This window comes from Mobula birostris, chromosome 21 (assembly GCF_030028105.1).
Source record: "Mobula birostris isolate sMobBir1 chromosome 21, sMobBir1.hap1, whole genome shotgun sequence".
Taxonomy (NCBI): Eukaryota; Metazoa; Chordata; class Chondrichthyes; order Myliobatiformes; family Myliobatidae; genus Mobula; species Mobula birostris.
In genome coordinates this window covers 42,373,059-42,394,159 of record NC_092390.1, presented here as the reverse complement: position 1 = coordinate 42,394,159, position 21,101 = coordinate 42,373,059, and the positions used below count along the sequence as shown (strand labels likewise).

Sequence of the window (21,101 nt, the reverse complement as noted above, 5' to 3'; positions counted from 1 at the left end):
GAATCAAGTAGGCTGATGTATCAGAAGTGTTCTTAATCTTTTGAATGTAATTGGATCTATACCCCTGGAAGAAGCTTTATTACACTTGACTTGTCCCATGTTCAAAGGTGACAAAGCTTTGAGAAGACAGAGTTGCTCACTGAACAATATTCAAGTCTAACTTGTTGAATTGAATTGACTTTATTTCTTACATCCTTCACATACATGAGGAGTAAAAATATTTACATTACATCTCAGTCTAAATGTGCAATGTGCAATCATAGTAATTTATAATAAATAGAACAGTCAATGTAACATAGAGTGCACTCAACTCAGCGTGAGTTAATCAGTCTGATGGCCTGGTGGAAGAAACTGACCAGAGCCTGTTGGTCCCATCTTTTATGCTGCAGTACAGCTTTCCAGATGGTAGCAGCTGGAATATATTATGGTTGGAGTGATTCAGGTCCCCAATGATCCTACGAGCCCTTTTTACACATCTGTCCTTGTAAATATCCTGAATCATGGGAAGTTCACATTTACAGATGCGCTGGGCTGTCCACACCACTCTCTGCAGGGTCCTGCGATTAAGGGAGGTACAGTTCCCATACCAGGCAGTGATGCAGCCAGTCAGGATGCTCCCAAATGTGCCCATGTAGAAATTTCTTAGGATATGGGGGCTCATACCAAACTTCCTCAACCGTCTGAGGTGAAAGAGGCGCAGTTGTGCCTTTTTCATCACACAGCTGGTGTGTACAGATAGGTCCTCGGTGATGTGGATGCCGAGGAACTTAAAGCTGTTTACCCTCTGAACCCTTGTCCTTGATACCTCATCATTTTCTGACTATCTGGGAAAGTTTTGGAACGATGGTCATTTTTGGGATGTTGATAGATGCGGATCTGGTGATGATGACGATAATGATGATGACGATGATGGCGATGGTGATGATGATGGCGATGGTGATGATGATGACGATGATGATGATGATGGCGATGGTGATGACGATGACGATGCCATTGAATGTCAAGATGTGGATGATCACATGCAGCACAAATGTTGCTTGTCACTTATCAGCACATACCTCAATTTTTTTCCGATCTAGTTGCAGAATGGGAAAAACTGCTTCAGTTTTTCATGAGTTGCAAATAGAACCGAACATTGTACATCATTATATATTCCACCTCAGACATAAAAGTGGAAGGAAGATACTTGGTAAAGCAGCTGAAGATGGTTGGTGCAAAGCAATTGAACTAAGGAACTCTTCCAATGAAATCATGAGACATAAACACAAAACACTCTGCAGATGCTGGGGTCAATGCAACACGCACAACACTCTGGAGGAACTCAGCAGGTCGGGCAGCATCTGTGGAAATGAACAGTCAATGTTTCGGGCCGGAACCCTTTGTCAGGACTGAAGAGGGAAAGGGCAGAGGCCCCTTATAAAGAAGGTGGGGGGAGGGTGGGAAGGAGAAGGCTGGTAGGTGCCAGGTGAAAAACCAGTAAGGGGAAAGATAAAGGGGTGGGGGAGGGGAGGCAGGGAGGGGATAGGCAGGAAAGGTGAAGAAGGAATAGGGGAAAGCACAATGGGTAGTAGAAGGAGGCGGAACCATGAGGGAGGTGATAGGCAGCTGGTGGAGGGGGCAGAGTGAAACTGGGATGGGGAGGGGGGAGGGAATTTTCTCATGAAAAATCATGAGACAGTCACCAAAATCTTTCCATGTTTTAGGGATGATTTTAACTAATAGTGTTTTCCTTGACACTGTTGACATCAGATTGACCAAACCTTCGAGTGTTCTTAAAATCAAGGGTAGCACTCTCATCTCGCCTCTGAAATTTAATGAACTTCAGAATCAAGTGACAAATTCAATCTACATATCCCTCACTAATAGGGTATTAGGGAGTAAACTTAGAAACACAGAAAACCTACAGCACATTACAGGCCTTACGGCCCACAAAGCTGTGCCGAACATGTCCTTACCTTAGAAGTTACCTAGGGTTATCCATAGCCCTCTATTTTTCTGAGCTCCATGTACCTGTCCAGGAGTCTCCTAAAAGACCCTATCATATCTGCCTTCACCACCGTCACCAGCAGCCCATTCCACGCACTCGCTACTCTCTGTGTAAAAAATTTACCCCTGACATCTCCTCTGTACCTACTTCCCAGCACCTTAAACCTGTGCCCTCTCGTGCTACCTATCTCAGCCCTGGGAAAAAGCCTCTGACTATCCACACGATCAATGCCTCTCATCATCTTACACACCTCTATCAGGTCACCTCTCATCCTCCGTCGCTCCAAGGAAAAAAGGCCGAGTTCACTCAATCTATTCTCATAAGGCATGCTCCCCAATCCAGGCAACATCCTTGTAAATCTCAAAATCACATGTTAATGACACCTTCTATTACTTAAGAGTAGACAAATGCGACATACCTCGATCTGTAGAGAAATACAGCATGGAATCAGGCCGTTCAGCCCAACTCATTCATTCTGACCAAGATGCCTATTTAAGGTAGTCTTATTTGTCTGCAGTTAAGCCATTATCTCCCCCCTAAACTTTCTTATCCATATACCTGTCATAATATTTTGTAAATGTTTTTATTGTGCCTTAATACATCTTGCAGCAGCTCATTCCATATACCTACCACCATTAGCATGAAGAAATTGCCTTACTGGTTCCTTTTAAATCATTCCCTTTCATCTTAAACTTATGTTGTCTTGTTATTTATTCCATTTCTATGGGAAAAAGATTGCATGTATTTACCCTATTGATGTTCCTCATGATTTTATACTCCTCTGAAATGTCAACCCTTAGCCTCCTGCTCTCCAAGGAATAAAGTCCTAGCCTGTCCAACTTCTCCCTATAACTCAGGCTCTCAACTTTAGACAACATTTTTGTAAATCTTCTTTGCACTCTTTCCAGCTTCTTCTGGAAGATAGGACATCCTCCCTACAAGAGAGTAACAAAAGCTATACACAATACTCTAGGTGTAGACTCACCAACATCTTGTTCAGTTTGATGGATTGATTGTGTCCTAGTTTTCATAAAAAAAGGTAAAACCTGTATTGTTATGCAGGTTGACTAACCTTTATCTGAAATGCTTCAGACCAGAAATGTTTCTGCTGTCAGGTTTTGGAATATATAATGAGATAGCTTGGGAAGCCACCATTTCCAGCATCAGAATTTATGTGCTACTGATAAGCAGTCTTTGTCTTACACTTGCTCATCACGCATATGAGCTTAACAGTAAAAATCATTACAAACCATTAATATAATGAAAATATAACGTGTGCAGGGTAGCAAAAGCAACACCTGAATCAGTTGTTGAACAACGGCAGGCTTTCAGTCTCCACCTACAATGCCGTGTTTTGATTAAAAGGCTACAGTACACTGAATTTGTGGTTTACTTTTTTTTTTGGTTTTTTGTAAGGTAGAAAAACAATCAGCATTGTAGACTTTAACTTTATCTGGTGTTAGATTTTCACCAGCGACAATCTTGGCAAACGCATGAATGAATTTCTCTGCTGCTTCGTGATCAACAGATGCTTTAAAAATTTAATGCTGTGCCTTTTCTTAAATTTCTGCAACCAACCTGCTGAAAATTCACAATTACCTTCTATTTTCAGCTCGTCATGATAGATCTTTGCCGTTTCATGACCAGCATACTGTTAAGCTGCATATGTTCACTCCAATGCTGACAAATCCACTCTTCAATACATAATCGAAATCTTCATTTTTCACTTTGTGTAGTGTTTTTCTATTTTTCATTAATTTCTGTTCACTTTTCAAACCTGTCTGTGGTGTAGAGACATGTGCATCACCTGAGAACCTTCCCATCGCCTTGTGGAGATTACTTTCTGCGACATCATGCCAGCATCTGAAAAAAAATTTGGATTTTGGAGGTTTTTGGTTTTTGGATTTTCAGATAAGGGGCACTCAACCTGTATTGGGATAGCTCAGTTGAGTTTTGGTTAGTCATCAAAGTTAGTTCTTCAGTACCACAATTGGACTGTTTTAGCTCACATATTTACTCTTTCAATAGGATTCGGTCATTTCTTGAAAGAATGAGGAGTGAGCTGAATTGGCTTCTTTAATGATGGGCCACCCAAGAAAAGCCTGAGATGCACCATTTACTGGGCACTTTGAGCTGAAAGTGTTTGCTAATTCTCCAGTATTGTCTATTGAACTCAAGGACGGGGCTCTGCCCTTTAACAGGATAAAAATATTTGAGGGACCTTCTACCTCTGTTAGCTGTTGAATTAACCATCCAGTTCTAATGATGAACGCGGCAGGGCTCCGGAGTATTGATGCTGATTTTGAAATCATTTAGCTCCATCTGCAGTATTTTACAGTGAGTCAAGAATCTGTATGCTACAGATTTATGTATTTAATAACAATTGAACACTGCTTTGTTTCCGGGCTGTTATTATGCACATGAATTTGGGTATGCTACGTTTAACATTTGCTCAACTTTCAGCAATGTGATCAGACAGAAATACACAAAATGGGTTACTGCACAATTTTCATTGACAGCACAGTAAAAGCCATTTTATTTTCCAGTTAACTAAGGGGTGATTTTAGTTGCTAAAATTTCTTCTGTGAATAAAGGGAGCAAGTTTTTGTCAGTTAAGCCCACTGCAATAAGCTGATTCCTGGTACTCTTATTACACTGCTGAAATAATGAGAACCTAAATGCACATACAGCAGACAATGCCATTTCCTGCCCTTTCAGCACTCAGTTCAGTCACGTTCCACTCTTCCACTATTTTTCCTTTATCCTAAAAATGGATCCTGCTCTTCTGACAATTTGCTGTAATTGTCTGCACCACAGGGTGTCTGCAGTGTTACTGCCCAATTTTGGCTGAATTTTCCGATTGAATCACCTGACATCTTCAATCAACCATTTCGATGCTAATAGTTCTAAGTGCATGGCAACCACCTTCAGTCACTTCTTGGGAGATAACAGAGGTGAGCAATTGGTGAAATATAAAGGAAGGCAGCAGTGACCACTGATTGTTGAGTCATTATCTGAACTTCAGTTGCAATATGCTGTTCTGAAGCAATTCAGCTGCCCCAATATTTTAAAGTATAAAATTACAAAAGAAATAATAGGTATATTATTATATAAAGGGCAAAGCAAAGTCTGATTATATTTTGTTCATTGGGTTATCTATAAAACACTTCGAATGTCATTCTTACATTCTGATTATTTTCACCTATTAGTTCCTGTAAGAGTTACTGTATTACTACCTGTGGTTGGTAAAACAGTACTTCATTGTGAATTTGAATTTATTAATACAAAATGTCCTTTGTCCAGAAACCTAAAACATATTGTTTAAGGAATGTTTCGATGACAACAAGCTCTCTCAGATCACTTTATAGGATAAGGTTATGTACAGCTGGTTCAGATCATTCCCCCTCCAAAAATGTAATATTTCTCAGTTGTTACACAACATGATTTATCCTGTATAGTGCCATGTCAGTGTTAGTTTTTGCTGTCCTTCCACACCTGAGTGGAATATGGTTAATCACACAAGGCTGACCCTGGCGGGACCAGAACGAGTTAATTAGAAGTTGCACCAAAATGGTCTCATTTAGGGCAACCATATGGGTTTGCATTACCAGTCAAGCAAGCGTAACTACTCAAGACATTGTTATAAACCCAAGTCCAGTCAAGTTGTTTATTTTTATATGTATAAGTACACATCACAGTCAGCTACAGCATACTAACTATTTTGAAATAATAAAGCTTTTCACAGTGGCATATGGGTCCAAGCACAATGACTATAATAAGCAGAACCTGGAGGGGGGACCTTTTCTATTCAGAGGGTGGAGAGAGTATGGAATGAGCTGCCTGCAGAAGTGGTGGATACAGGTTCGATTGCAATACAACATAGTCGATGACTATAATTGATACTGTCAGGTTCAGGCAAGTTTAAACGTTTTAGATTTTATTTTTGGTTCCATTTAGTTTTTTTATTTGTGGGTTTAGAAAAATTAAGTATTTTCAACAATAAAAAAAAACCACTGCATGCCTCAACTTTTAATCACAATGATATTCCCCTACAGCAAAATCTAAATTTCTGGGGAAGTATAAACTGATTCTGTAGCATTCTTGATCTCATATTTCTTTTAATGTCATACTTTCTTATGACATAACAGAAACCAATCAACTCATTGAGTCTATGCCAGCTTCTGGAACATTCTCTCAGTTTGATTCCTCAATTTATTTCCTGTTAACATTTTTTCTCTCACGCATTGCATCAACTTCTCCTTGATTGTCTTGAGACTCTCTTACACTACGGAAATTTACAGTAACTAATTAACCCATTAATGATGTAGGGGAAGGTTGAATAGGTTAGGACTTCATTTCCTGGAGCATAGGAGAATGAGGGGAGATTTGATAGAGGTATACAAAATTATGAGGGTATAGATAAGGTAGATATGAGTAAGCTTTTTCTAATGAGGTGACAGAGACTAGAACTAGAGGTCGTAGGTTAAGTGTGAGAGGTGAAATAATTAAGGGGAACCTGGGGGGGAGGGATCTTTTGTAGTCAGAAGGTGGTGCCAGCAGAAGTGATGGATGCAGGTTCAATTGCAACACTTAAGAGAAGTTTGGATAAGTACATGCATGGGAGGGGTATAGAGGACTATGGTCTAGGTGTGGGTCAATGGGACTAGACAGAATAATACTTTGGCATGGACTAAATGGGTCAGGAGGCTTGTTTCTGTTCCTTGTCCTCTGTGACTCTATAACCCAGCAGTATATTGTTGGGAGGAAACCAAAGACCAAGGGGAATACTTGGTCGGTCGCTGTGAGAACATGCAAACTCCACACAGAAAGCAAAGTGATTAAAGACTTAGGAACATTGCTTCTTTCATAAATGTCAATATCTAGAACATTTAAACAAGTCATCCCCCTGAAATTGCAGTGTGTTGACTAAGTACCCTGTTATTGCTGTTACTTGGGAAACACATTTAAAAGCTGCTTCCAACCTTTCACATATATTAAATAGTTGGAACTATAGCATAGCACAGATTTTACACCCTCATTAAAGTCTTCTTCGAATTTCTGGTGAAGAATGTTTTTAACTCTCACTTTAAGTATTAAAGTAATAATCATCTTTTTTTTTATCTCCTCCAGGGCTTGGATACATCAATCAGAGGGATAATGTTCTCTGTCACAAACCTAAATGGCAAAACAAAAAATATTTTTCTAAACACTGGTCAAGTTGTACAGTCAAAGGGATCACACTGCAGCAGAAATCTTATAAATGATTTATGGTATTTAACCCAAACAGTTAACACCTTGATAAAAAGAAATCCAATGAGACATTCTAAATGAGAGGATCACTTTCTGTACTGAAGCTATTTCCCGACAGAGTACAAAGGAAGCTCACATCAGCTGTCATGTACTTGTGAATAAAGAATCAGTATGAATGATGAAATTTGCTGCCTCCTTGAACTACTGTAAGTCAAATCAGCTTCCACACAGTCTAATAATTGTTCCTCTACTATTTCAAGTCATGTTGCCTGCCGAATCTTTCTACAGCCATACCACATATCATTAGTAGGTTAATTCACATCAACTTAGGATCTACTGAGTGTATAGAAAACTTTTGCCAACCTATGTTTTCAAAGAGAGACAATAGTACACTTGGATATTTTCAATATTGGCTATCATAGTGCTTCTCCATTTTTACTTTTGTGGAACCAAGACACTTGCAAGTGGATGAACTGTGCCTAAGGTATTTCATCAAGGGTAATAGATTTTCTTTTTAGCCCAACAATGCTTGCAATCCTTGTCATATAATTTCTTTGGCAATTACTTGCTCTAAAGCTGGTCCATTTGTGACAGGCAAATTCTGTTACCAGAAACTTTTCCTTAAGGAGTAATAACAATGACAAAATAGAAATATAAAGCTCTGATAATCAAGCATTTAAATGCTTAGAAATCCTGATGGTTTGATATTTAACTTGCTCATTAGTACAGATTGTGTTATGTGTTACATGTATCGTGTTGTGCATGATGCTCTGGAGGAACAATATACTGAACTTGAACTCGTTATCTACACAATATTCTAATTCTAAAAGCCACATGTGTCATTCATAGAGCAAAATGTGTGAAAACATGATTGACATTTACTGTGTACATATCTGCTACTGATGAAAAAAATATTAAAACCTATTTTTCCAAGCAAGCTTTCAATTTCCAACAGTTAAAACCAAAAAAAGCAAGCAGTAGAAATCCAGTAATTTCTTTTGGCTGACATGGAATATCACCAAGGAGAATAATTTCCAGTGATGAAGGCAAAGAGCTGATCTTAGAAGCTTTTGTCAATGGCCTGTAATATAAATTTGTGAAAAAGAAGGTGGCAAAGAATCAATATGGAACATGACTCCAGGAATATTTTAGCTACAGTCTGATAAAAGCACAATAAAACTCTGATAATCTGGCAGCTTCAGTACCCTGATGGTGCTGTATTGGTAGATCATCCAGACAATTGGATCCTAATCTTATTGAAAACCTCAAAACACTATAATCTAGTGTTTTTTAAAAAGTGTGAGTTCAAAGGGAGCAGCAAAGAGAATGCAGTGAGTTTCATTTGGTCAATTTCAGTTTGTCAATGCAAGCTGAAACACTCAGAGACTCTGGATCCTAGCACAACGTTCCCATGTTCCTGTGTTACCAACCCCAACACTAACTCCAGTTGTATACCTTCCCTTCCTCTAGGCCTCTTGCTCACACTCTGCACTAATGAATGCATTAAATCTCAAGCCGTCAGAATTTCTAAACATTTGAATACTGGATTATCAGTGCTTAATTGTATTTCCACTTTTAATGTCAAAAACACAAAATCTTTCATCTGATTTTTGCAGAGTATTATATTGCCTTATTAAATTCTCACGGAGAACTGGTGCCAATATTCCCACTTCTTCTATAGCCTCCAATATCTGCATATATTTCTAAATACAGCAATGACTTCCCTGAGAAAGCAGGATTGTCCTTCACCACCCACCCCCACGCTCCAAGAAGTGTGAGCATTTACTTGATAATTTGGTTGCAGTCTAATTTCTTGGCCAGGAAATGGATGAGATCTTAGTGATGGAACCACACTGTCTCATCTCTGATCTTATAATTCTGAATGAATAACTAGTTGTTTTCTGATAAATAATAATTGCATAATTATAGGATATTCCTTTCACAGCCTGGTGTGACTATGACCTCCTAATGCGATGGAATGACTTGATCAGTTTGGTAAAAAATCACTTCAGGTAACCTCGATAAAACAGGTGTGATTGATCTTGGTTTATTCCTCCTCTATAACCTACCACTCTACTCACTCCATTTTTACTTCCAACATCAAATGCAAAAAGCTTGTATAATTACTTATAACAACTCTGACCATCAGCTCAGATGAGAGTGTCGGTTCCCACTTTCTTTATAGCTTACCGTTCCAAGTTCTTTGGAGCCCCTAGCTCCTGAACTCGTCCTATGTCCTTCAGACTTATCAAAGGCTTTGACCCAATTCTAACAAAACTACTGACTGCCGATTTTTTTTCTTCTGGTCCCCACATCTCTCTGTCTGTGTCTCTGTGTGTCTCTCTCTCTCTCTCACACACACACAAGGCATCATCTTCTTCTCCTTTTAAGGAGTAAGTCATGAGACTCTGTACTTGCCTCTTTTCTTAACGTTATTTTCCTCCACAAAATCCTTGAATATACCTTTGTCTCCCAATTCTTCAGAATTTCCTCCAAATTCTTTGAATACATCTCATCACATGACGCTGGCCCAGGTCTTTTTTGACTGTGTCTAAGGCAATCTATTCCTTCTTGACATATCAGTAGCCATTGATCACAGCGTTCTTCTCCAGTACCTCTCCACTGATGTCCCTAGAGGATGGAAGCCATTTCCCATTACTGATTCTATTTCCTAGCCATCAACTTTCTAAGCTGCATTCTGAATCTGAATCATTCCTCTGCAACCAATAGCATATAATCCACTAAGATCTCTTATTTAAAACTCAATAGCATCAGCCAAAGCTGTCCCTACCTCAGTCAAACCTTAACACATGTCCTTGCCACTTCTAGATTCATCTATTCCAAAGCAGTTCTGCTGTTTTCCCTTGTTGTATTCTCAATAAAGGAAAAGACAACCAAAACCTCTGCTGCCCCTGTCCCTCCACCCAGCAGGCTGATGCTTCCTGGTCCACAGTTGCTCCCATTCAAACAATAATTTGACTTAAAAATGATCAAACTTGTTTTCAAATTCGTCCATGGCTGCACTACTATGACCCACCATTATTGCCATCTCCATGTATCTGCATTTTCGCTGTAACCTTCTATGGCACATTCTGATATGAACTCAAGCACAGTTTTGATGCTAAGTTCAGACCTACCCTCCAGATCACTAGAGACAGAGATACCATCAAGATCAAAAGATGTAAAGAATTGCATCCACACTTGGGCAATGGTTTTCTGCTTCCTTTCATGCATGTCAAAACTACTACTCTCCCACTGTGACCACTAGAGCTATTAAGCTATATATGTCCTTCAGAGACAGAATCAGGTCTACTATTGCTGGCATAGTGTATGTTGTGAAATACGTCTTGCAGCAGCGTTACGTAGCAATACAAACTAAAACAAAGAAGCTATAAATTACAGTAAGATATATATAGAAAATTAAATTATATTAGTAGTGTAAAAAGAAAGAAAAAAAGTGAGATAGTATACATGGGTGTATACCATTCAGAAATGTGATAGTGGAGGGGAAGAAGCTGTTCCTGAAATGTTAGGTGTGTGTCTTCAGGTTCCTGTACCTCCTCCTTGATGGCAACAATGAGAAGATGGCATGCTCTGGTTGATAGGGATCCTTAATGATGGATGCTGCCTTTTTGAGGCCTTCCCTTTTGAAGATGTCTTCACCACTGGGGAGGCTAGTGCCCATGTTGGAATTGGCTGAGTTTAAAAATTTCTGCAGCTTTCTGTGATCATCTGCAGTGGCCCCTCCATACTAGATGGTGATGCAACCAGTTAGAATGCGCTCCAGGGTACATCTGTAGAACTTCGCGAGAGTTTGCTGGCATACCAATTCTCCTCAACCTCCCAACTCCTATGTCCATGGTGAGCATGAAATGCCCTTCTATACTAATCCCATTTACCAGCAATTAGTTTGTAATGCTCAATGCCTTGAAGATTGAAGTGCTCATCTAGGTACTTTGTACCTTTCCCCAACACTCATTTGAAGTATTTTACCCATTACTGTAAACCACTGCCCTCCAGTTGTAGATACCTCTGCTGTGGGGGAAAAGTTACCTGCTACCTACCCTATCTCTGCTACACATTATTTTGTACACCTTAATCAGGTCCTGCACAATCTTCTGCACTCCAAGGAAAACAATCCCAGCCAATCCAGTCTCTCCTCACATCTGAAGCACTCAAAGATAGTCAATATCCCAGTGGATCTTCTCTGGCTTTTCATTCCAAGCCATCAGGTTCAACATTGAAAACTGGAAATTGATTTATAACTAAAACATCTGCATTGCTCAGTCAACATGGAGTAAACTACTATTTATTACTATTTGTTGTCCCAATTCTAAACTTGATCTTTAAATGCTTTCTTTTTATCTTGGTGCTTACTTTAATGTGATGCAAATTGCCATCTGATGTAATTGTATCAACGCTCCATAGCTTCCTTAATGAATTAAGTAATTTTATGTTTCATTTTAGCAATTTACACATTATCAGCAGGAATCTATTACATCATTGACTACTCAAGATCAAAGTGTGGTGTTTCCAGTGGTGGAGACTTAAATTAAATGCCATGGAGCTATCCTTGCTAGTCAATGGCATTTGCATGTCCCTGCCCTTTGTGGACTTGTGCTATTTTTTTCATCTAAAAGTACTTGAGTTAAATTACAACAATATGCAGTACAGAATACACGGATGAAGCAAATGGCTGAAAATCCTTAAATGGTGAGCTTCCAATCTCAAGTGTATAATTTGAGTTATCCCCCATGGTGTAAACAAGGACATGGGCATTACCACAGCCTCTGTCATGTATTTTACAAAGCATGATTAATGACATATGATCTTTCAGTGAATCAACTTCCCTGGGATTGGCAGGAGCCACAGCAGGAGGAACACTGAGAATATTAGGTTTGGGAAAAGTATGGATCCATGGGAGCAAGATAGTGAGAAGTGTACAACTTAGAGGCTGGTTACTAAGGGATTTTCAAAAGATGCCCACCCTTTCTCCACTGAAAATTGGGTGAAAGGTCTCTGAAACTGGAACCCAGCAGTATGCTTTGCTGTGGAAACTCCTGCCATTCATAAAATATTGCAGGTTGCCTGGTCAGCAGTTCTTAAATGGGACCTCTGTAAATCTTTCATAAAGTGGCCAATGCATTTTAAAACTCTTGCCTTTGTGAAACTAGGAGAAAAGAACTCATACTTCTGAAATTTCATAAAATTCCCCACTTGCCTGCACAACATGCTCCACCCTGGGACTGGTTCCTGTTTCTGAGACTCAGCCTATAGAATGGGGTAATTTTCTATTCTTCTAAAGGCAGAATTTCGGTTTATTCCAAATCAGGAGATGTTTTGATCCTCTTAAACATTTGTAAATCATTGACCTCAATCTTGTTGCATCTACCCTCCCTCCAAGTAGAAGGTCACGAGGGTTTGTTAAAATCAGGAATGGAGAAAAAAAGTTGCAGATTCACCAGTAATTTTTAAAAAAAATAACTGGGAAAATACTGGAAGAAAGAAAAACATCAACCCAATGTTGAAAGAATAGGACAGTGGAATTATTTGGAATTTTCTTTTGCAGGCTAGGTACAATAGACAATAGGTGCAGGCTATTCGGTCCTTTGAGCCAGCAGCACCATTCACTGTGATCATGGCTGATCATCCACAATCAGTACCCCGTTTCTGCCTTCTCCCCATATCCCTTGACTCCACTATCTTTAAGACCTCTATCTAACTCTTTCTTGAAAGCATCCAGAGAATTGGCCTCCACTGCCTTCTGAGGCAGAGTATTCCACAGATCCACAACTCTCTGGGTGAAGAAGGTTGTGTAACACCAAGCAGTAGGTTGTGTAACACCAAGGCAGTAAATATCTTCAAAGTGGGATTAATGAGTTTAAAAGAAATACATGCAGGTACTGGAAATCTGAAATAAAACAGAAGATGGTAGAAAGTGTCAAAACATCAGCTGGCTTCTAAGGAAAAAATAGGAGAAGTCAAGTAGTAGCTGTGAAGACAAAAGCAAAGGAGATGTTTCATTAACATATCTGACAGATAGCCTAAATATATTAAGGCTCTTCACTGGAACTAAAGAGATATCAGGGCAAATGATAAAAAGCTTGATGAAAGAAGAGTGTTTTTAAAGAGGAGATTTAGAGAGGTGGAGGGATTAAGAGAGGGCTGGGCTGAGAATTTTACAAAATATTGATTTTGTGAAGTGATTAAATCTGAGTTAGAAGGAAAACTAGAGTTCAAGAATTACAGAGGATTTAAAGGTTTGGCGGTACTATAAAGGTAGGGGTATATAGGACAATGAAGGGATTTGGAAAAAGGTATAAGCACTTTTAAATCAAAATGTTGCTTTACTAGAAACCAAGTACTGGGGCTGATACGAGGAAGGGCTGTGTGTGGATTGGGAATGTGGCAACCATATTAGGATGTCCTCAAGCTTACAAAGGATGGTCAAAGAAGGTCATATGGAATCTTGCAGATACAGCCTCGTCATGAGGTAGTAAGGTGTGGACATTGATTTCAGTTGGGCCAAAGGTAAACATTGGAGTCAAGTCAAAGACTGAGAATGGTAGTAAGAGTAAATAAATTGTTAGGTGGTCTGGACATTATTAGGGGTTACTGGGTGAAGTTAGTTGCTGGAATACTTTGTCATGTTTCTCAATTAAACGTAAAATACAGAAGGATTGAAAAGTCTGAAATAAAAACAGATGCTATTGAGACCAAGGCCGAGCAGTAATTATGAAGTGAGAAACAATTAGCTTTCCGTTTGGTGATCTTTCATTAGATAGGAACAAGGTAAAGATACAACTAAATTATGAGGTGCAAACAAAAAAGGGGAGAGAGAGAACAAAGATGAGATCTATGATCGGGTCAAAGGCATGGACAGTGAAACGCCAGGGAGAAGGGCAAGATATCTTCGGGGTGGGCAATGCAGAAATCAAAGTGGTCATATAGTAAAAAAAATAATAGTGTCTCTTATTCATTCACGGGACATATCTGTTGCTGACCAGGCCACGATCTATGATCTGGCACTTTCAGATTGTGAGGTGGATGTGGAGAAATTGTTTCATTGTTTGGACCAGTATAGAATAGATATGACATTTGGGGGCAGGGGTTGTAGAGTGAATTGCATGGCAGGTGCGAAGCAGAGGGTCTCCTCACTGTTGGCTCTGAACCAGGAGGGTAAAATTCCCTTTCTGATGGTATCACGTGGCCCATGCCCATGGCTCTGCACCAGGAGGGATCTTGTGGTGGGTATCAATAACATGTGCATACAAGTTGAACTGTGGTTTTGGATGATGTTGCTTAGAAGTGGCATACAGGGTGAAGGCCAAGGATAGAACTTTGAAGATGCAACAAGTAGTGGAATGGGTACAGGAGACAAGTTGTCACAGAAGATTCTCTGATTTGGTATAGTCATGGACATATTACTTAGAATCAGAGTTGGCTCCTAAAACCCGATTCAGCATTGAATACGGCCATGGCTGGCTTGATTGTAACCCAAATTCTGCAGTCCCTTGTACCTGCGGTAACCTTTCATCCCATTGTGAAGAGTTATATTGAGTAAATATTGATCTATTTACCTCTGCCCTAAAAGTACTCAACGACTTGGCTTTCACCATTCTCTGAAGAAGAGAATTCCAAATATTTTGACTCCCGGAGAGCCAAAATATTCTCTCATTTGGTTTTACAGGCGATCATTTTTGATATGTTTTCCCCCAACAGGAAGCATCCTCTCCGCATTCGTCCAATCAAGACCTCTCATGAGTTAACACAGTTATGTCATAACCTTTTTCATGCTTAAAAATTCTGGATAATAGAGGCTTAGCTCATCTGAGCATTCCTCATGAGAAAACCATCAATTCCAAAGATTCAAGTACATTTATCTTATAAGTATGTAGGTAGTATGCAACCCTGAGATTCATCTTTCCACACATATCCACGAAGATCAAAGAAGACCATAGAACCTGTTTAAAGAAAAATATCAACTCCCCACCCACACGCAAATAAAAATCATGCAAGTGGCAAAAAAAAAACACAGTATATAAAACACCAACCCACAAAGTTAATGAAAGGGTCCAGGCATATTCAGTTCAAATCAGTTCAGTTCAATCTGCGCTGTGTCGTTCATTATCTGCAAGCTGTCCCATCAAAATTGCCATAAATAGCAACAAAAAAAAGAATGACCAGAAACCAGAAACACATCATAATGTGAACTACAGAGTCCAATCCACAAACCACGTCAATTAAATTTTGCCCAAGACCTAGGCCTCCAACAACATCCTACAGCAGCATCAAGCGAGAGGGAGAAGGAGATCATTCAAATGCAGGGACCTTCCTCTGGAAGCAGCGAGCAAGAGGGAGAGAGAAAGAGACATCACATGTAGACTCCTTCCTCCAGTAGCAGTGAATGTTATTTTAGTAAATCTCTGAATTGTTTCCGGTACAGCAACATTCTTTCTTAAACACAAAGATAACTGCTATACACAGTAGTCTAGAGTATTCTCACCACTGCCCTACAGTGCTGATGTATAACCTCCTTACCCTATGTTCAATTCACCAAAGTAAAATAGTAAAACTCTGTTAACTTTCCCTAATTAATTTCAGTACTTGTATCCTAGCCTTTTGCAAGTGATGCTCTAAAATCATTGGATCCTTTGCACCTCAGAGGATTGCAGACTCTCATAATCTAGATTACACACTCAGTGGCCATTTTATTCGGTAACCCCTGACTTAATAAAGTAGCTACAGAGTGTATGTTCATGGTCTTCTGCTGCTGAAGCCCATACACTTCATGGTTTGACACGTTGTGCATTCAGAGATTCTTTTCTGCATAACTCATGGTTATTTGAGTTATTGTTGCTTTTCTCCCAGCTTGAACCAGTCTGGCTATTCTGCTCTGATCTCTCTCATTAACAAGGTGTTTTCACTCTTAACTGTGATATTCACCCAGAATAGCCACTCGATGTTTTGTTTCTGTTTTTCGCACCATTCTCTGTAAACTCTAGTCACTGTTTTGTGTGAAAATCCAAGGAAATCAGCAGTTTCTGAGATGCTCAAACCACCCCATTTGGCACCAACAATCATTCCATGGTCAAAGTCACTTAGACCACATTTCTTCCCCAATCTGATGGTTGGTCTGAACAACACCTCTCGACCATGTCTGCATGCTTTTTGTGCATTGAGTTGCTGCTACATGATTGGCTGCATGCATTAACAAGCAGTTGCATATATATCTAATAAAATGGCCAGAGTGTATATGAACCAGGGTTTGCAATTCCATATAACTGGATGCTAACTGGTGGCAATGAACACGGCTGATGTGAATAACCATGATGCTGGCGACAGACAAGTAGATAAGGATGAGGAAGATTAGATGCGACTGTCCAGTTCTTATGTAATCCCCTGGAGCTAGGATGATTTGCTTTAATTTCAGCTGTGGCACCCTTGAGATAGCTGATGAATTCAATGTGAGTTCTGTAGGCTCTGACATGGGTAAGACAGAAGATGCTCAATGGGTGTAAAGGAAATATATGAGGTATTCAATTCCTTTCACCATTTTCACTGGGCTTCTTCATGCTTCTGATGAAACTATCTGTGATTTTAATGTCTTCTCTGATGTTTCTACTCCATTTAGATCAGTCACAGGCCAGAGACTCTCAAATTGGTAAGGGAGGCTATACATTTTCAAATGGACTTTGAGAATATCCCTGGAGCTTTTTCCTTTGTTCTCCTGTAATCCCTTGTTGTGACTGAACTTGGACTAGAGTACCTACCGTACTTTGGGAGGTTCTTGCTGGGTGTATGAGTGAAGTGGCCTGCCCACTGGAGCCAACTAGGTGTAATTAGAGTCTTAAAACTGAGAATATTGACTTGGGAGAGAAGATTGACATTGACTTGTTTAGCCTGCCAATCGATAATGGAGGATTTTGTAAAGACAGAGTTTGCGCTACCTCTCCCACACTTTAACATAGTGGTTAGCCCATGTCGCTGAGGTATAAGGAATGGTGTTTGTTAGACCAAGGGTTACTGCAGATCTGTGAAAATTCTTTCCCTTAGACAGTCAAAGGCTGCCCTAGTGCACTGATATCATGGTGTATTTCTTCATTAATGTTTGAGGTGATTCATGTTTCCCAGAATCTTTTCACCAGTTACTTGATGACAATGCAAGTTGTGATTCTAACCAATGGATACATCAGTGAAGGCAGCAAGTCTGTAATGCTGCTCCAACCTACTTTGCAAATTTTGTCTTGGTGGCTTTCTACACATACAATGATTTGCTGCTGGAGTGGAGTTAATCTTCTTTAATTTCCATCGACTCCAATCAAGGACTAAGTGAAGTACATTCTCAGTCACTGAGTTAACACACTGAGCTCTGAATTATTTCTGAAGTTATAATAGTGGGCCTTTCACAAAACATCTGCAAAACATGGCTCTTGTATTCGATTGTCACACCACTTAAAGATGCTATTAATGAATTTGATAAAGAACCACTTCAACACCCACAAGAAGGTGAAAACCTGATCAAAAAGTTTCAAAGAAGCAGTGATGAAAATGGTTGGTGCAAATATGTTAAAGTGCAAACAAGAGAAAATCTGCAGATGCTGGAAATGTTAAATTACAACATATTCAGGGATTTCAGAGATATAAGGCAGATTAGAAATGGATCAGTTGTTTGCAAAAAGTAAGGAGCAATTTTGAGGAGAAGGGATTGCAGATACGAAGATGAAGGGATTATAAAATTTGCCTTCACTGATTACCACGCCAGTCGCACAGGAAAATCCGGACTGAATCTTGCGCAATTTGAGGCTGAATTTGCCTCTTTCCCAACCTCGGGGCGTCCCAGAGCGTTTCAGAGCCTTTGAAATACTTCTCGAAGTGCAATCGGTGATGTCACGTCGAGAGTCAAATACCACATCAGTTTAACTGAGGTTGAATTCACGGTGCAGAAATGAGGACAAACATAGATCACTTGCCATCACCTGATGTGATAATATTTTACATTCACTCAGTGATTAAGTAATATAACACAAATTGTTTCATTTGTCCATCTTAATGTCAATTTTACATCATAATCCAGAGTTATGTAAACTAAATAAACGCAAATGACACTTCCGAATACAAATTGACAAACTAAGTTACACTCAAACTGATCGTCTCACTATCGATCACTGAAAGTTTTGGAGAAATACCGAATAAACTCGGGAGATTGGGGTGGTTGTGACCCAGTATTCCGATTTCATCCATTATTCTCTCCGGATTCACTAGATGGTCTGGAGCATTTAGGTTGGTCTCACCAAGTGGCTTCTTCTATTTAGATTACAGTTTATAGCATATAAGAACTAGAAATTAAAACATTTATTTATGCACAACTATTCTGTAGTCCCTTGTGCATTCTTGTTTCTTGCTTTACTTTTTTCACGGTCTTGCATCAGTTTTAAACCTCCCCCACTCGGTTTATGCTTCCTTTCAGCGGAGCGGCTTGCTGATGGGCCCCACTGACAACTGCGACATCGCCCTTTTAAGAGCGAGATCGTTTTCATCTGGTAACTGACGTCAAGACAGTTTAGAAAAAAATTCATGCCTTACGAGTCAATTTCACGCAATGTTTCCTGGGCGACAGATTGCCCGAAAAAAAGAGCTGAGGCAAAGATCGCGGAGAGAGTGAAATGTTTGGAAACAGAGCGATCGAAGGCTTGTGCTGAGAGGCGGCGGGGAGGAAAGAGAAGAAAGTTTCTAGTTGTTGGCGAGAGGCTGAGAATGAGCGAAGGCAGCGGCAGAGGCAGCAGCGGCGAGCACTGAGCAGAGCCCCTGGGGCAGCGAGAGCTGGAGCCGGAGACACACAGCGAGAGAGAGAAAGAGAGAAAGAGAGAGAGACAGAGCGAGAGAGAGGCGCTGCGAATGAATGGAGGCGCAGTGATCGCGGCGTGAGCACGGGATATAAACAGTGCGGGGAGCAGCCTGAGCGCCTCTGACAGCCCCTTCTGCTGACAAGAAACAAGGTGTGCTCACACCCGCAGATTATGGCGGTGAAAACGCCTGCACAGGGCACCGGAGTCTTGCTGATAACAGCCAATGTTGGATCCCTGTTTGAAGATGTAAGTCTGCCTCTTGTTTTTAAACAGTATGGGTTGAGCTGGGGGAGGGTGGCGCTGAGTTTGTGCGTGTGTGTGTGGGGGGGGGGTTGGTGGAGGTGGTCTGTTTCTTCTCTGCACACTGTACTCTCTTGATCATAGTATTTAAGCAGGCCTGGGGTTTCGCTGGATTTCGCACGCTGGCGGGATTCCTCTGACACTCTCTTTCGCGCTCTCTCTTTCTCTGCCCCCAGTGTTCAGGAATCAGCAGCCGGAGCTGGGGGTTTGCAGCCTGCAGTGTCTGCACTCCGTTCCCTCACCCGCGCCGGCTGCAGGGTTTGGTTTCAGCCCGATCGTGGTGCAGCCGGAGCTGGGATCACCACTCAGTAGCAACTCGGGCATGTCAGGTCTGTTATTAGTAGGATGCGCACTTTCGGATCGTGCGTTGGACGTAGAGAAATGGTCCCGTTGCTACCTACCCGATGGCGTGCTGGAGACAGTCTGAAATGTGTTGCCGGAGTGGTGACGGTTGCAGAGTAGTTTGTCTGCTCGTTGTCAAATGAACTCTTTCCGATGGGCATTACATGAGCCGAGCAGCTGAGTGTGACAGACCGCCCTATCGCCTGGAATGAACCCTTCCCTCCCCCGCAAATAAGCTGACAGAAAGGGGAGATGTTGTTCTGTGTGTGAAACTGTAATTCATCTCACTCTATGTCCTTTCACCAACAGTGGCGCGTAGTTTGTACCGAGGCGCTTGCGGTATCGTGTGTATATCAACAATTCAAATGTTTTATAGTTAATGTAGACCCCAGATTCTCCTCACTAATTCAGATCTGAAATGTAATTCCTACTGTTAACTGGCGTGACACCTTGACACGGGATTCAATTCCGGAGCTCTGCGTTTTTGGTTCTCAGCAGTAACGACGCTCAGGTGTGGAATGTGAATGCGAAGTCAGTTCTGAGAAGTTGGCAGAGCTTGGCATGGGTTAAAACCATTTGTCACAAAGTAAAATGCCGCATGTGTTGGAAATCAGGATAACAACGTTTTAAATAGGAAAAAGTCTGGCAGCGTGTGTGGGGAGAGAAACTGAGGGTATAATGATTATTGTTTATTGTTGGTGCTTTGAAGAAAGGTCAGTGTCCTTAAGTTATTTTTTCTCCCCAGAGAAACCCTCTGAACAGTGGAGTGCATTTTTTTTTTGTTTTTGTATCGTCCAAGTTATCCGGATTTGGAACAGTCCAGTGGGAAAAGTGAACACGCTAATAATAGGGCCGGGTGGTGTGTAAGACTGACAGTCTTTGTTAAACCCGTACATCACTTTTTTTTTCTGAGCTAAAAACCAAGTCCAAATCACCACAGTCGCTTAAGGGTTGCGAAGTGTAGTTGTTACAGTTGATAGTGCAACTGGTTTATTTGAAGCTTTTGTGGGGTATGGAGTGCACCAGGACTGGCGGTCTACTGCAGTTAGGGAACTCTTTAAGTCTGAAGTACCATTGTACTTTTGATGAAAAATTAGTCTGAAGCTCATCTGTCTACTTATGCAGTCCCCTAGTATTACTGCAAGAAGTACAGTTTTTTTTAGGTGGTATTCATGTTTTAAGCAGGAGTTTCAAAATGTAGTTAATTGACCATTCTTTCCATTGTGGGGTCACATGGGTGATGCTAGTTGGTCGCTAACAACTGGGAAAATAAGTGAAGAGCTTTCACTATTTTTAGAGCGGCATTAGGAAACTATATTGCAAATTCAAATCTCTCTCTCAGCAGAATGACCCAGAATTCAGTTAACAGTGAG

The 21,101-nt window shown here is 40.6% G+C and overlaps 1 protein-coding gene and 1 long non-coding RNA gene across 2 annotated transcripts in view; one reads left to right on the top strand and one right to left on the bottom strand.

The window, feature by feature from the left end:
* Positions 1-544: 544 nt before the first annotated feature.
* Positions 545-19,853, bottom strand: LOC140185757 (uncharacterized). Its single transcript, XR_011882712.1, has 3 exons — positions 19,788-19,853; positions 3,587-3,850; positions 545-1,075 (listed from the first exon to the last, which is right to left on the bottom strand). It is a non-coding gene; the product is annotated as an uncharacterized lncRNA (long non-coding RNA).
* Positions 18,724-21,101, top strand: part of LOC140185756 (inositol polyphosphate-5-phosphatase A-like) — a 481,074-nt gene continuing 478,696 nt past the window's right edge. Inside the window, exon 1 of the mRNA XM_072239377.1 lies at positions 18,724-19,332. Within this exon, the coding sequence (XP_072095478.1) occupies positions 19,258-19,332 (75 nt within the window). The 5' untranslated portion in view covers positions 18,724-19,257. The remainder of the gene's footprint in view (positions 19,333-21,101) is intronic.